This window comes from Megalops cyprinoides, chromosome 10 (assembly GCF_013368585.1).
Source record: "Megalops cyprinoides isolate fMegCyp1 chromosome 10, fMegCyp1.pri, whole genome shotgun sequence".
Taxonomy (NCBI): Eukaryota; Metazoa; Chordata; class Actinopteri; order Elopiformes; family Megalopidae; genus Megalops; species Megalops cyprinoides.
The window spans coordinates 10620024-10634484 of NC_050592.1; the positions used below are offsets into that span (position 1 = coordinate 10620024).

Consider the following 14461-nt stretch of genomic DNA (forward strand, 5'->3'; position numbering starts at 1 on the left):
GCCTGTGACAGCAAAGACGAACAATGCAAAAGCTGGTCCGAAAGATATAAACCAGCACTCGCAAAACATGGCAAACCCCGTTTTCACTACTGGTACCGACGTGTCGTGTTAATGTATTTTATTTCTGATGAAGTTAGCGACCTGAATCTCTCACATGCGTCAAACAAACATATGGGTCTCAGGCGTGATTTCACTTCGATTGGTTTTAAGACACGGCAATATTATCAAACAGCAGTTGCAGAGAGTACAACGAAATCACACGAATTCCGGAATTTACCTCCACGCGAGGTGCTCGCTAAGATACCTTCCTCACCGGAAACTGTCCTTATTATCCACGCCGTAGCCAATGAGCGGACGGTGTCTAATTGTGAATATTTTTACTTGGAATCATGTGAAAAGATAGGGGTATACATAGGTCGTATGAAAAAGTAATTTGCCAGGTGCTCGTAGGTGATTTCGTTACCAGGCTAACTTTTACTTTTGTTAAATACGTATATATTTTTAATATTAATATAACCTATAATATAACCCTTTAGTAAACAAAAAGGCAAGTCATGTTCTGCGTAGGATAATTTAAAAAAATGCTCTGCAATTAAAATGACTGATATCAAAATAAAACCAAACAAGTAATCAGTCGGGGCGACACTAGCTTACACAAATTTAACACGCACTGTTTCAAATCAATGCTACTTTATGTTTTATCTGTGTAATCTGTGTTTTCTGATCTTACCCCCTAACGAGATTGTGGTCTTGAAAACATTTCAGTCATTTTCATTCTCATATCCATATGTTATGACTACTTGTTATTTCATATAATGTACACATTTAATAAATGTAATATTAATATAATTAAATTAAACCAATAACTCCACTTAGTCTTGCTCCCAATTGATAGCATGTGGAGTTTATTTTAAGAAAAGCAAACAAACCAGTCTGTGTGTCGAACATTCTGGTCTCCATGAAAGGTTGAACTGTATTGCTTTTCCGGTTCAGGAAATCCTGTATTTGGGACCATTAAAAAGTGGAAGCAGTTTTCAAAAAACACTTTTTTACATAATAATAATATTTTTGGTATGTACCTGATAGATACATGGGCATGTGTGTGTATTCAGCATCACAGATATAAAACTCAGCAAAGAACGTCCCTTTAACTTGCTTTATTTTATATTCTTACAGTCTGGTTGATGTCTTTTAAGCAGCTCATACAGTATATAATCTGATAGGAAAACAAGATAAATGAAAAGTAAGGAATGTTTTCATTTGCAGAGTGAAAGACTGACAGAAAAAAAAAGGACAGGAAAGGGAGTGAAGGTGACAGTGAGGAACAGAAAGACAGAAGTAGCCCCACAGTGACTCTGCAGTGATAAGACTGAGCGGGGAAAAGCGGTGTCTTTGTTTGCACAAATACAGAAACTGTGACCTTATGAGATACACGACCGGTGAGTCCATCAGTCAGTCCGTCCGTCAGTCTGTCAGACGCGTCAGTATTCCAGTCACTCATCAGCATGCTGTTTCCTTCCTTTCTGAGACTTTGCTCCTTTGACTCATTCATACTCTTTATACCCTTCCTTCCTCCACCCCTGCCCATGTATATCCCACATTTCTCCATCTTTCTCTGCCACATTCTCAATCACACTCTCCTCAGCCACAAGGCTTTCCTTCATTCGTGGAAGATTGCAGTCCAGCAAGTTTTCAGCTCTCATTGAATCACTCAAGGACCTGACAAGTTTGAATTGGTTCAATGAAAAAGGACAGTGATTTCAATCAGGATATAAAGTGCTCAGATAGAATTAAAACCTACTGGAATGCAGTCTTCCAGGTAGCTGGGCAGTACTAGTCTAAACTAATCCACCCACAAATATTCTACTCAGTTTTCATCTCATAATACTTTTCAGCTGTATCTTGCCAATAATGTGTGACTCTGTAGTGTAACTGAAGTGTAATTCTGTGTAGAGTTAAAGTAACATGGTAATCACCATGGTAACACAAGTCATTGCAGCAGATTGTATTTTGTATGTACAGTATACCTATGTTATAGTATCAATCTTCCTACTTAACCTCTCCTTTCAAAACTTCCCCTTGGCTATCCTGCATTCGTAACACTTTCCTACTTTACACTGCCATTCATAAAAACACTCCTGGCTGTAATACTGCTCCTAAACGCCCCTCATATCCATTAATACCCCTCTGGTAATGACCTGTTTGCTCAGTTCAGAGTAAGAGACATTTGGATGTTTTCTTCTCAGTGGTGGTCAGTTTGACCTCTCGACCTGTAGGACCCTATGAGACACAAAACACAAAACTGTACATTAAGAGCAGCGCACAGCAACATCTGTATATTACACTTCCCAGCTACACAACAAACATATGACATGGAAGAACAAGCAGCCAACTAAAAAAGGGCACATCGTAATGCTGTACCACTCTGTACTATAGTCTCTGCAACAGTTATTTGAATCTGATCCTAAGAATAATAGATAGAATAATTCTTTGGTGAAAAGACTGTTTTGGGGCTTTTCTGTGAGTCACAATATGTGTATAATGTGTGCCTGTGTGTACAATTGGTTTGTGTCTGTGAACAGTGTGTTTGTGTGTGTGCAGTCACTCCTGATATGCTGAGTGTGTGTTTGAGAAATCAATGGAGTCATGTAGACAGAATTAGGTTGACTATTCACCGGTTTCTTGCTGGATTTCAGTAGGATGTCTCGTGCCAGAGCAACAAAGGCCTAGAGACAGAAAGAAAGAGAGAAAACAAGTGAGAGAGAAAGGGGACACACTTTCCTCTTCATGAATAGCACATTTTTGTCCATTTCAGTGACAGCCAAACTCATAATCTTGTGTTACTAGCCAAAAGAGAAACATTTGCTTAAGTCTGTTATTCACACAATCTTCAACTGCCTGTCACCTCCTAAGCAAGGCCTGTAGGAAAATAGCATAGAAAGCAAAACAGACCACTGTCTACATCTGGGTCTACTGAACAGTTACAGGAATTATGAGAAAATAAGACAGAATACAGGCAGTTTAGATAAGTCAATAACTCAAAGCTATTTTCTCTCTTTTTTCCATTCTCTCCCTCACCTCCTCCACGTTGATGCTGGACTTTGCACTTGTCTCGAAGAATCGAATCCCATGATCCTTTGCCAGCTGTCATGAATACCACACCAATATCATTACTGTGAACACTACTACTTATATAGCTTCTTCACTGTCAGTATTACTATTAAAACAGCAATAATTTGCCAACTACAAAGCATAGACACAAAACCATCTCTCCGTTTACATGTATCTGTATGCATGTGAGTGAAAATATATTTTGTTTTAAAGTCCACAGTTTTAATTGCTTTCAACAGCAGAAGTAATACAGATTTACAGAAAGACATACAGTAACTACTATTAATAATATCTAAACATCTTTAAAATAACTTAAAGGAGGTATATTTGGCCATTTTACTTCCATTCAATATACACATCTCTCCTCTATTAACCCCAATGCTGCTACACATTTGAAGAAATCAGAGGTATTAATAGTATCTGGACTACAAACATTTAGAATTCCCTAGCTCCACAATTTTCATCTGGATGGAAATCAGCACAGACCCTCTGACAAAATATGTTCATACATGACTTGATATCAGTAAAACAAGACCTCACATTCACATGTTAACTTATCATTTAGGTAACCCTGTTTTTACAGACCTGCACTAGCAGGGCAAAACATAGACAGGCAGTCAGAGAGACAGTGTCACTGTGAATAAACACGAGGAATGATTCTGATTGGTTACTGTTGTGCCTCTCCTCACCTTTTCCCCCGTCTCCTTGGACACCTTCCTTTTGGCTTCAATGTCACATTTGTTCCCCAGCAACATTCGACTGACCCCAGATGATGCATTCTGGGAAACAGGATTGTGAACAGGGTTCATTACTCACCAGAGACATTATACTGTAATACAGTGTGCAAAACAACATTTTTGTAATTTCCCCTCATGTTGGAATACCCCAGTATCCACTAGTTTGCTGTTCCAAATAAGCTCTCGATGGAACCTCATCACTCAGCTAGCAAGAAGCTGAGAGTGGTGTAGAAAATGATCTTGATCTGTATCTGAGCGCCAAACAAAAAATGTGTGGCATGTTTTTGTGCTATGAACTGAATATGCAGTCACATGACTGTACTTAGCAACAGGCCTGTTATCGGAAATTTGGAACTCAGTGTGTGGCAAAGTGATTGCAAAGGGAATGTATGAATACATATCCTGTGACCATATTTCCAACACAATCACGCAAGCAAATGTTATGTCATCCATATGTTGATTAATGGTTCATTAGCATTTTTACAGCATGTCAGCTTATTTTTTTACTTAAAATAAAACTAGTTTAGTTTTGAGATCTGGTTGCAGGGGACTTTTGCTTCAGACCCCCCCCCCACCCCCCCAGATGTCACATCACTATCTTTTGCCTGTGTTTCGCTTACCTCTTTGATGCTCTTCATCCAGTTCTGAATGTTCTCGAAGGACTTCTCATCAGTGATGTCATACACCAGGATGATGCCCTAATCCGTCAGCCACAGAAACGCACACAGTGAGCACATATACCTTAACTCGCCCTGTCACATGTGCCTGCTTCACCGCGGCGAGGGAAGGACAGACTCACCATTGCCCCTCTGTAATAAGCAGTTGTGATGGTCTTGAACCTCTCCTGGCCGGCTGTATCCCTGTGAAAACACACAGCTGACTCCGGTGGACACGCATGTTGACTCCCTGCTTCTCTCTGTAGTGCTCTCCACTACAATATCGCAGACAAGTTACCCGCTGTTGAAATGCACTGCAGATTGTTCTCTTTGAATTGCAGTGACCAGCTCAACCCTGAGTATGTAGTTTGCACTGCTGAGGTTTGCTGAGCTAAAAAAGTATGCAAGAGTCTACTTGTGTTTCTCCAGCTCTAATTGTATGCTGTGGGGTGACCGTTTTGGAGAGATTCTTTTTGTTTTTATATTAAAAAACAACTTTTTATATATAGTAACTTCTGACCTCAGATATGTGTAGTAAACTATATATTCTAACCAAACTAGACTATTCACTTTTATACATGTACAGTATTTAAATGTGCTGCAAACAGTTCACCATAGTCATGTGAATGGAACTTAATGCAACATAACGAAAGAACACAAACACCTACATACACAAACACATAGAGTGCCCCAGATGCTACACTGGAGAAGCCATTTTTGTGTAAACATCTTCAGAAACCACTGAAATTTCCCTATTTCTTGGGAAATATTCATATCCTGCTTTCATCAAGGAGGGTGTAAGTACTAATGTGCTTGTGAGTATTTTGTCAGACATTGTGCGAACATCAGCTGATTTCCAGTACAGTACACCCACGCCTGCGATTCATCCCCCCATGCGGTACACTTAAGGCATTCTCTGTGTCTTCAGCGGTGCACTGAAACGCTGCTGAATTTTACACATGGATTCCACAGATTAAACTCCATATACGGCGCGACCCGGTTTACACACTGATTTCAGGGCGCGTGAGACTCTCACCAGACTTGCAGCTTCACTTTCTTTCCCTCCACCTCTATCGTCTTCACCTTGAAGTCGATGCCTGCAGAGGGTGACAGACAGAGCAGGTGAGCTGTGTTTGGTGTTTGGTAGGCAGAAGGCAGACGGCGGGTAAAAGCGGAAGGGAAGGAGCGTGTTAAATACTTTTGGGCCACAGCTTTGGCAAAACCGCAAATCTAGGTCATGCCAATTAAACACCTCTGACTACAGAATTTGCATTCATCATCTCTCTTCTCTGCCCCATCTAATGACCCCACTCCCTCGCCCTCTCTCACTCATGTTGCATCTAGGTTTGTTTTTGTCTGGATTTCCTGTGGATAAAGACAGGCAGAGACAGAGAGACAGGGAGACAGGGAGGGGTGGTGGTGGTGGGGGGGGGGGGGGGGGGTCTTTTTCGAAGATGTGGATGAGTGCACAAAAGGCCAGGGAAGACAGCCATTATGTTGAGCATAGAATGAAAGATTGCAAAAGAGATACGGAGTGGGGGTGGGTGTAAGCAGAGTGGGGAGAGTGGGGGGGTTGGAAGAAGGGAAAAAGGTAAAGGATAGGTAGATAGGTAGTGTATAGAGCCAGTGCAGGGTCAGATGCAGAGATAAGCAATTCATAGAGGCATAAAAAAGGAATGGGTAGGAGAGAGCTGGCAGTCAAACAGGTACTGACACGAGCACTACTGGAAACATGAGAGAGAGGGCATTGGTTGTGGTAGTTTTGTTATACAATATGTAACTAGTGATAGCAGAAGTAAAAGTATGACGACAACAAACAACGACAATAAACATCAATATCAAACACAGCAACGGGAAAAAGACGACTCATGTTATATTTACCGATAGTCGATATGTAAGTGGAGTTGAAGTTATCCTCCGCAAATCGGATGATTAAACAAGTCTTGCCGACCCCGCTATCTCCGATTAGCAATAATTTGAATAGAAAGTCGTATTTCTTCGCCATTGTCTGTTAGTCTTCTCTATACACCCAGTCAGTGAACGTAAAAATGTACGGTAATCTTTCATAAACCTCCGCCTTTCCCTTTCTAAGCCTCTACTTTTCCCACAATAACCACATCGAAGTTATGAACTCTCCGTTGACAGAATGAAGTTTAGTCTTTATGTTTATTTGGATACTGTCCTCCAAAGATGTCACAGATTCCCGTCCTCAACCGAGTTTCAGTTCTTCCGAGAGAAAATAACAGGAGAAACATACATAAAAGCGAAAGTTGAATCAAATGCTAACTCTAACTGTCCCTCATCGCAGAGTTTTTAAAGTATTGTACATAGCAACAGTACAATAAAACGAATCAAACACAAGCCTTTTTCTCTTCCTAGAGGATCGATTAACACGTATCTACACATTCGCGTTTTCGCTTAAAAATTTACTTTTTTTTGCTGTCGGAGTTCTCGACAGATTACGTCGAAAGGTTCCCAAGCACTCCGCTAGGTTGGACAGAAGGGAGTGGGAGTGGGAGAGTGGGAACATGCGTGTTGTGCCAACAGAGGGCGCTAATTCACTTTGAATGATCTTTCAAAAAAGCAACAATGTGTTTTACAATGTGGCATTTTGAAGGGTGTTTCCAATCTGTGTTATAATCGGAAACTAGGCCTATTGATTTCGCAACGTGGGCTTGTCTCTCATTTCACGAGATTCAATGAAGAAATTCATTTATAATAATACCTCTGCTATAAATGTCCCACTTCAGATTTGATACCCCAAAATGACATCTCAGTGAGAGAGGTGTGCACACAAGTTCCTTTAAAGTTCTTAGAGATCTACAGATGTACTCCTTATAATCAGTCGCTTCTGCTCTTGATATATGATCGCAACGTGGATTATGCCCTGAGAAGCATAACATGTTTCAAATGAAGGGCAATGTTTTGTGCAGAAAAGATGATTAGGCCTACATAATTTATAAGTTCAGTGTTAGAAAAATAAAAACGGGACATTATAACTGGAGTTCAAATAGTTTAGTTTCCGACCTTAACAATATGGCATCCAACACTCCCCACCATTCTCTTCGCACACGTAGCTAGCTTTAAAAAAAGATGGCTTCGCGGATACTTCCTGCCCCTGGTTAAGAGCCCCGTTCATAAGAACTGTCTATTTCCGCTTCTCCCTCCTTTTCGGCTGCGGCTGCTATCTCGCCAACATGCCAGTAAGTGTTGGCGCCGTCGCTAAAATCTGTTGTAATATAGGTTTTAGGAAGCCGAGGAGAGAAACGACTTGACCGATCACTGCGTATGAAACTGACAAATGTATCCGTGCGTTTTTCAAGTCTTAGGTCGGGAGAGTTGCGAATAAAACCTAACAGTTAAGAAACGAACGCATGTTATGGATCTGTGTTTCAGAGACAAGATGGCGGCTTACATGCAATACAAAGCATGGAGACGGAATGGACAGGGTATTTATGTGGATCGCGGTGTATTAATCGTTGTATCTTACAGCAATTCATGAGCTTTGTTGGCAGCTGTTTGGTTATGAGTTTAAATGAGTGTGTGCCTCTTAACCTGGTCCGTTGGCTAGCAAATGAAGGACATGTGGCTAGCCGTACTCGTCTGACGCATTAGGGAATTGTTTGAATTATCTAGCTAGGTCAATCCAGTCTCTCCAGCTAATTTGTTAGCTAGCTAGGTATTGCTACGTGGTTGAATTTCATCAGTGTTGCCAACCCGCCGGGTAACTGTAGGATTAATTCATTGAAGTGTCGTAACTGACCTGCAGTCGGATACCTAGAAAAATGTTACCGACACAGACAGCGAGCGAAAACGCCACCCACCTCATGGATGCTAGGCCACTGTCATTTTTGTCTGCTTAATCATGAGTTCAAAAAGTGTTTGACTCTAATTCATACAATACATGCTACCAACATATCCGACTTCGAAACAGCAGCTTTCTCTAGTAACGTTCTTATTTTCCTGCAGCTCGCAAAAGACCTGTTGCACCCATCCCCTGAGGAAGAGAAGAGACGACACAAGAAGAAGCGTCTGGTCCAGAGCCCAAACTCTTACTTCATGGATGTCAAGTGTCCAGGTTAGTGGACAACATGCTCGTGGTCTGGGTCTCAGTTCAAGTATGGCCTTATCCTCAATGGTGATATAGATGGTTACAGAAAGGCCTGGATCTTGTCAAACGTGGTATTCAACATGGCATGCAAGTGCAGCGTTTTGTCATCCTTTGAAACAGCATTTTGTCAGAGTGCAGCCCGTTTCTGCCAACCTAGCTGGACAGGCAGCAGGTGTTGGGTCTGTCAGTGGGCCTGTGTGTGGTGTAGCAGTATGAAGTGACCGTCTGCCCTTTTGCCCCCTCCCCCCCTCATAGGATGCTACAAGATCACCACAGTGTTCAGCCACGCTCAGACTGTCGTCCTGTGTGTCGGCTGCTCGACGGTGCTGTGTCAACCCACTGGAGGAAAAGCGCGCCTCACAGAAGGTTAGCAAATGCCCGTCTCCCTCTGTCCAGAGGCCAAGTGCAGTTTCTCTCTGGACTGTGTCACAAAGTGCTGCTCCGTTTGAGCAAAGTCACTGACCGACTGGCTGAAACCAGCGGTAGGCTCAGGTCAGTCGGTGACTTGTGTAACAGTCAGAGCTGTGAGATCTCTGCTGTTCCTGTCACTGTGCGTTCACTTGTTTGGTTGCTGCTTTGTGTGGTGCTTCCCTTGTGAAGTGGTGCTATGGTAACTCCTGCCTTCCTAGCCTCTGGCATTGTTTCCTCAGCGGGCAGTGACAGTTTTGCTCCGCTCTTTCAGTGTTGGTTCTCCAGCTCTCTGCGTAAGGGCTGAGGTTTGTGTGTGTGTATGTGTGCGTGCGTGCGCTGTGACAGGTTGGCCGATTCCATCCGTGTAGCAAGTGGTGCCAAACCTTCCATCTGCTTCATTTCATGGTATTAGTTTCTACAATGGTATTAACTTTCTTCATTCCATCTGCTTCCCTTTAATCCCCTTGTGCCCAGCAGCAGCTAAATCATCGCTGTTCATTCTGGTGAATTCCATTTTCCTCTCGGACTCTGTGTCAGTAAGCTTTTGATGCCATCCTACTTCCGTCTGCCTGATTCTATTGGGGAAAAAATGAGGGGAGCCCTTATCAGAATCAGTGATTTCATATGTTTACGAACATGCGCTTGGAATGCAGATCCCGTGTTGTGTTAGGGGGTTGGAGAGCTCCTGTCTGTAATTTTGTCAAAACGCAGTTTTGAGGAGGAGCTACAGTAGATGTTGTAAACCTGCCTGAGCTGGGTGGAAAATGGGATGCCATCCTTGTGTGACTGAATGTGTGTGCAGTTTGTGGTTCAAAATGTTATTTATCACATTATTTTAAAAATGTGCTAACAAAAATGTGTGCTAAGTTGCATTTGTGCTAGGTTGCGTAGCAGTTTTGTTTCACTGTCTTACAGAGCTATGAATTATGCGAGATACCATTCTGGAGCAGCTGACTAGTTAGCAAGATAACTTTTTAGAGGTGACTGCAGAATTGGGTGTTGAATGTGCTAGCTAGCTGACACAGGAAAACGGTCAATGAGAAAATCACATCATATGTCATAAAATAAGTTGTAATTCTTGCTATACATCTGACAAGTAATAAAGAACTTGAATACCATGCATTAGATTTCAAAAATGTCAGTGTAGTTGGTACAATTTGTCCAGTGTGGGAGTTCAGTTCTCAGCTAGAGTGCAGAATTGAGGCAGAGCTGTGCAGCTGGCCTTCAGAGAAAGTGCAGGACTGTCAGAGGTGCACTTGAGGACAAAATGACTCTCTTCATGACCCATGGGCATCACCAGGGGATTAATATAAGACTGAATCTACGTTATATTGAGGTTCTCTGGTATGTGTTTGACGTAATACTAATAATAATGTTCATATATATCATCAAATATATCAATGTGTGATTTCACCAGAGTTCCTCTTAATTCTGTAAATGTTCCTTTGCATGCAGAGTGACACTCCATGTCAAAAAGTTGCTGTGTCCTAGGAAACTAAAACCTGGCTGCCTTTTACTTCCCAACCCATAAACTGTGAAGTAATGTCTTTGTACATTTTAAAAAGTGTTTGGTCATCTCCCTCCTGGTCAGAGGCTTAACGGTCTATCTGTGTCACTCTTTAGGATGCTCTTTCAGGAGGAAGCAGCATTAGTCTCATCAGTGCCCACATAGGGCGGGGCGAGAGGTGGGGTTGGAATGCACAACATCAGTGACTTCCATTTGACCGTGACATTTCTGACCTGGAGGGTGTGGAGCCGGAACTGAGAAGAAAGACCTGCAAGCATCAAGCCTGCTAGCTGAGCAGGAAAGAACCAAACTGGACCCACTGATATGCTGTAACTCCAACCCGCAAACCTCTCACTCAATAAAATTTTGGTAATCATTAAAGGATTGGCATGGTGTCTCTTTTGGCAGTTTATTTCTTCATGTTCTATTAACAAAAGTGGTTCATTTAACCCCATGTGGTAACCTATAGCATGCTTATGCTTTCACACATCACCCCTTTGGCTATAGCTCCTGCTTTTGTACCAGTGTATCCTTAGATTTTTGAAATGTTGAAATATGTTTTCCACTGTAGATGAAGGTTTACTGACTGCACATGCTTGTACTGACTTCTCTAGCAATGTGTACTGTAGCTTCATCTTCTACATAGTAAACTTGTGGGAGGATGGTGTATGAAAGCAGAGTGGGGAGAATAGGGCAGCAGATATTATAGCATCTGGTTAGTGATGGTGGACAGGGTCAACATGCTGTTGGTGATACACGGCATAAAATTCTTTCCTCCTCTTGTGGGAGAGCTCCACTGGACAAGAGTGTGTTTAGGTGAGGAATTGCAAGTGCTGGTGCACATTCTGAAGTGCAAAAACTCTTTTGGAAGCATGTCTCAGCCTGTGGTCCGGAGCCAGTGTGTTCTGGGAATGTTTCCAGGTCTCAACCACTGAAACGCATCTTTTTGTGGATGCTTACTCATTTTCCGAGAGAAAACACAAATAACATTTGATGGAAGTACAGCAATAAAAAGAAGCTTTTGTACACAAGTGTAAGACTGATAGAGGACAGATACAGTTGTTTGCACTGAAAATTGATCTTTGTGCTGAGGTGGCATCATGTGGTATGGGACTTTTCCCTGACCGTCTCTGTACAGTTTGACCACTTTTTAAGGTGTCGTCTCCTTTGATACAAACAACAAAGCACAGGGCTCCTAATTGCTGGTGCACACAGGAAGGGGCTGTCTTACCTGCCACCCCCCCCCCCCACACACACTCTCTGATTACTGAGTCCTCACCAGTTCTGAGATAAAGTGGTCTGTAAAGAGCTGGACCTGCATTGCATCCCCTCAGCATCAGGGGTCTATAGCCCTGCACAGCATGTGTTTCATTGACTTGTTGGAAGCTGTTTGGTCACAGTGATGGTTGGGAGTTTGGGAGGGGGGTGGCAATCTTTCTGGTAGAGCCCCTGTGTAGCGTAGTACATTACATTATTGTCATTTAGCAGACGTTCTTATCCAGAGTGACTAACATTTGCTACATTTTTTACAATTTCACATTTTTCATTTATGCAGCTGGATATTGATGAGATCTGAGTTAGGTACTTTGCCCAAAGGTGCAGCGGCAGTGCCCCAGTGGGGAATCGCACCAGCAGGGACCAGAGGCGTGAAAGAAAATACAGGTCAAGGGTTTGTTACATACTGAATCTGGTGATTGACTCAACAGTTGCTCTTCACACAAATATATTGTCCACCATACAACCTTCAAAAATCTCTACTTCCTCATTTATCTCATTTCCCATCTTCCTGTCGTGACATCACTTCCTCTGTGCCCTTGCTGCCTTCCTTCTTGGGTCACTCCCAGCATATCCTTGGGGCCCAGGACAGACAGCTCAGGGAAGTGTCTGGTTGATGGGAGTGGGACTGGCAGGTGGTGTAAAGGTAGGGCATTTCAGAAGAGATGAGAGAGAAGACAGCTGGGTGTCTGTGTAGGAAGGCGGAGGGGGAGAGAGGGAGGAGAGGCCAAGGACAAAGACTGGGTATACACTGGCCTGGAGAGAGAGTAGGGTAAGTGTGGCTTCACAGTATCCATACAGTATGTGGTTACATGTAAGTTGACTACACAGTCAGCAACAATTATGTATGTTTTCACCAGCGACCCTTGATACTGTAAATCCAGAAGTGTACACAGTTGTTTGATGTCGGTTGATTATGAAAACGTATCTGCTAAAACATTACGTTTAAATTGTGAGCCACTTGAGGCACTTGAGGTGAGGCGGTCATAACCAGCAACTACTACTGCCCTCTCAGCTTCCCTGATTCCTTCCCTTACCTTCAGTCATTTATTGCTGCAGGAAACACTTTTGTCCTGACTTTTGTGTCTCCACCAAAGCAGTACTCTCTGAAAGCTTAATGATTCCAGCGATGACTGCTGTCTGTCTCACCTCATGAGTATTCATGAGCCGTCAGTTCAGGAACATATTTTGACTCCACTCAGAACCAGGATGATTAGAGAACTGAGCCAGTGATGAGCTCACCAGTAATTAATTAGTATGAGAGCCTCCCTCTCAGGACGTCCAGGTTAAATATTTCAATGCTGTGGCCTCCTTATGAGACTGAAAACCCAGAAAAGCTGATGGTGAGCGACACATGGAAACCCCTATTCTGCCAGTAGCCTTCTGCTTCAGTTGGGGGGTGTGGAAGTAGACTGCGTCCCCAGGCTGGATGATCCATTTTGTAGGGGGGGGGGGGGCAGGGTAGGGTCAGAACAGGACTGAGTAGCCATGATTCCACCTGGAACTCGCAGGAAAAGGGGCTTATGGCCCACCACCCCTTCCCTCTTTCCTTATCAGGGTTTAATAAGGCCACAGTATGGCTCAAAATGACTGTGGCTGGAGTGGCTTGAACTAGGTCATCCCTACAGGGAGTCAAGGAAGGATCAGGGTAAGACAGGAGAGGCAAAGGGAGAGGGGTGTGCAGGATAGGCATATGGAAAAGAAAAGTTAAGTAGAGGGAGAAGGATAGTGAGGGTGAAGAAGTGGAGGAAAGGGAAAGAAACTCATGGAGAAGTGGATGGGCAGGAGGGAGGTCCTGTTTTAATACCACAGACTACTTTCTCCTGTTATGTACACACTGATTAAGTGTATAACAGTTGTGAGAATATGCTATTATTAGGAGGTCGCTATAAGATATGTGCTGGACCCTGTACAATAGTTATGAGCCGTCGTAGGTATATGCCACAATGGTCCCTCTCAGCCAGTATTTGAAGAGCTGCAAGGACCCGTCCAAGCACACTCTCCACTGACACTGTCCCTGTCTATAACACACTCCACCTCCACCACACATACTCCACTGACACTGTCACCACCTGTAACACACTCTGTCCCTACTACACACTCTCCACTAACACTGTCCCTGCATACAACACACTCCACTTCCACCGCACATTCTCCACTGACACTGCCCCCCCCCCTCCCCGCGTGTAACACACTCCATGCCTATCACGCACACTCACTGATGCTGTCACCGCCTGTAACACACTATGCCCCTTATTACACACTCTCCACTGATACTGTCTGATTTACTACTGAGATGGAATAATGGGGAGAGGAAGAGGAGTCAGTGTCAGTAACAGAGATGGAGGTGGACAATACTGAGGAGGTTGATCTGGCAGTGGAAAAGGTCAAAGAGAGTGGCAGACGTTACTGCAGGGTTGAGGGGGGGGTCACACAGAGTTCATGGAGGAGAAACATGGTCATAGAGCATTAAGCTGCATGACAGAGAATTGTGTAGGATGCTCATAGTTAACAGCATTGTTTCTGTGCTTTGCTGGCGACAGATAGGTCCGACCGAAAGGCTCTGGGTTTGGATGTGGAAAGGCTCTGTAGCGGTACCTCGACCAAATTAACTAGCATGTAACCTGTCAGTCATGCTGGATAAGGGTGTTTC

General features: G+C 43.3%; 2 protein-coding genes across 2 annotated transcripts; one reads left to right on the plus strand and one right to left on the minus strand.

Annotated features, from left to right (window-relative positions):
- Positions 1-1185: 1185 nt before the first annotated feature.
- rab13 (RAB13, member RAS oncogene family) lies at positions 1186-6996 on the minus strand. Its single transcript, XM_036538500.1, has 8 exons — positions 6386-6996; positions 5541-5601; positions 4648-4708; positions 4469-4546; positions 3801-3890; positions 3079-3144; positions 2676-2726; positions 1186-2280 (listed from the first exon to the last, which is right to left on the minus strand). Exons 1-8 carry the CDS (start codon positions 6507-6509, stop codon positions 2212-2214), a joined length of 600 nt encoding a protein of 199 aa, XP_036394393.1. The 5' UTR covers positions 6510-6996; the 3' UTR covers positions 1186-2211.
- A 273-nt stretch (positions 6997-7269) lies between these two features.
- rps27.2 (ribosomal protein S27) lies at positions 7270-10854 on the plus strand. The gene is made up of 5 exons (XM_036538671.1): positions 7270-7280; positions 7632-7707; positions 8474-8582; positions 8871-8981; positions 10650-10854. The coding sequence occupies exons 1-5, from the start codon at positions 7270-7272 to the stop codon at positions 10676-10678; spliced, it is 336 nt and encodes a 111-aa protein (XP_036394564.1). The 3' UTR covers positions 10679-10854.
- The last annotated feature ends 3607 nt before the right edge of the window (positions 10855-14461 follow it).

Bases quoted from the DNA above. Each gene is read 5' to 3' on its own strand.
- rab13 (XM_036538500.1), bottom strand. From the start codon at position 6,509: ATGGCGAAGAAATACGACTTTCTATTCAAATTATTGCTAATCGGAGAT. The intron at 3,891-4,468 runs GTAAGCGAAACA...CCTGTTTCCCAG, and splicing joins GGATGAAGAGCATCAAAGAG to AATGCATCATCTGGGGTCAG. The intron at 3,145-3,800 runs GTGAGGAGAGGC...TATTCATGACAG, and splicing joins CCAAGGAGACGGGGGAAAAG to CTGGCAAAGGATCATGGGAT.
- rps27.2 (XM_036538671.1), top strand. The intron at 7,708-8,473 runs GTAAGTGTTGGC...ATTTTCCTGCAG, and splicing joins GCTATCTCGCCAACATGCCA to CTCGCAAAAGACCTGTTGCA. The intron at 8,982-10,649 runs GTTAGCAAATGC...GTCACTCTTTAG, and splicing joins AAAAGCGCGCCTCACAGAAG to GATGCTCTTTCAGGAGGAAG.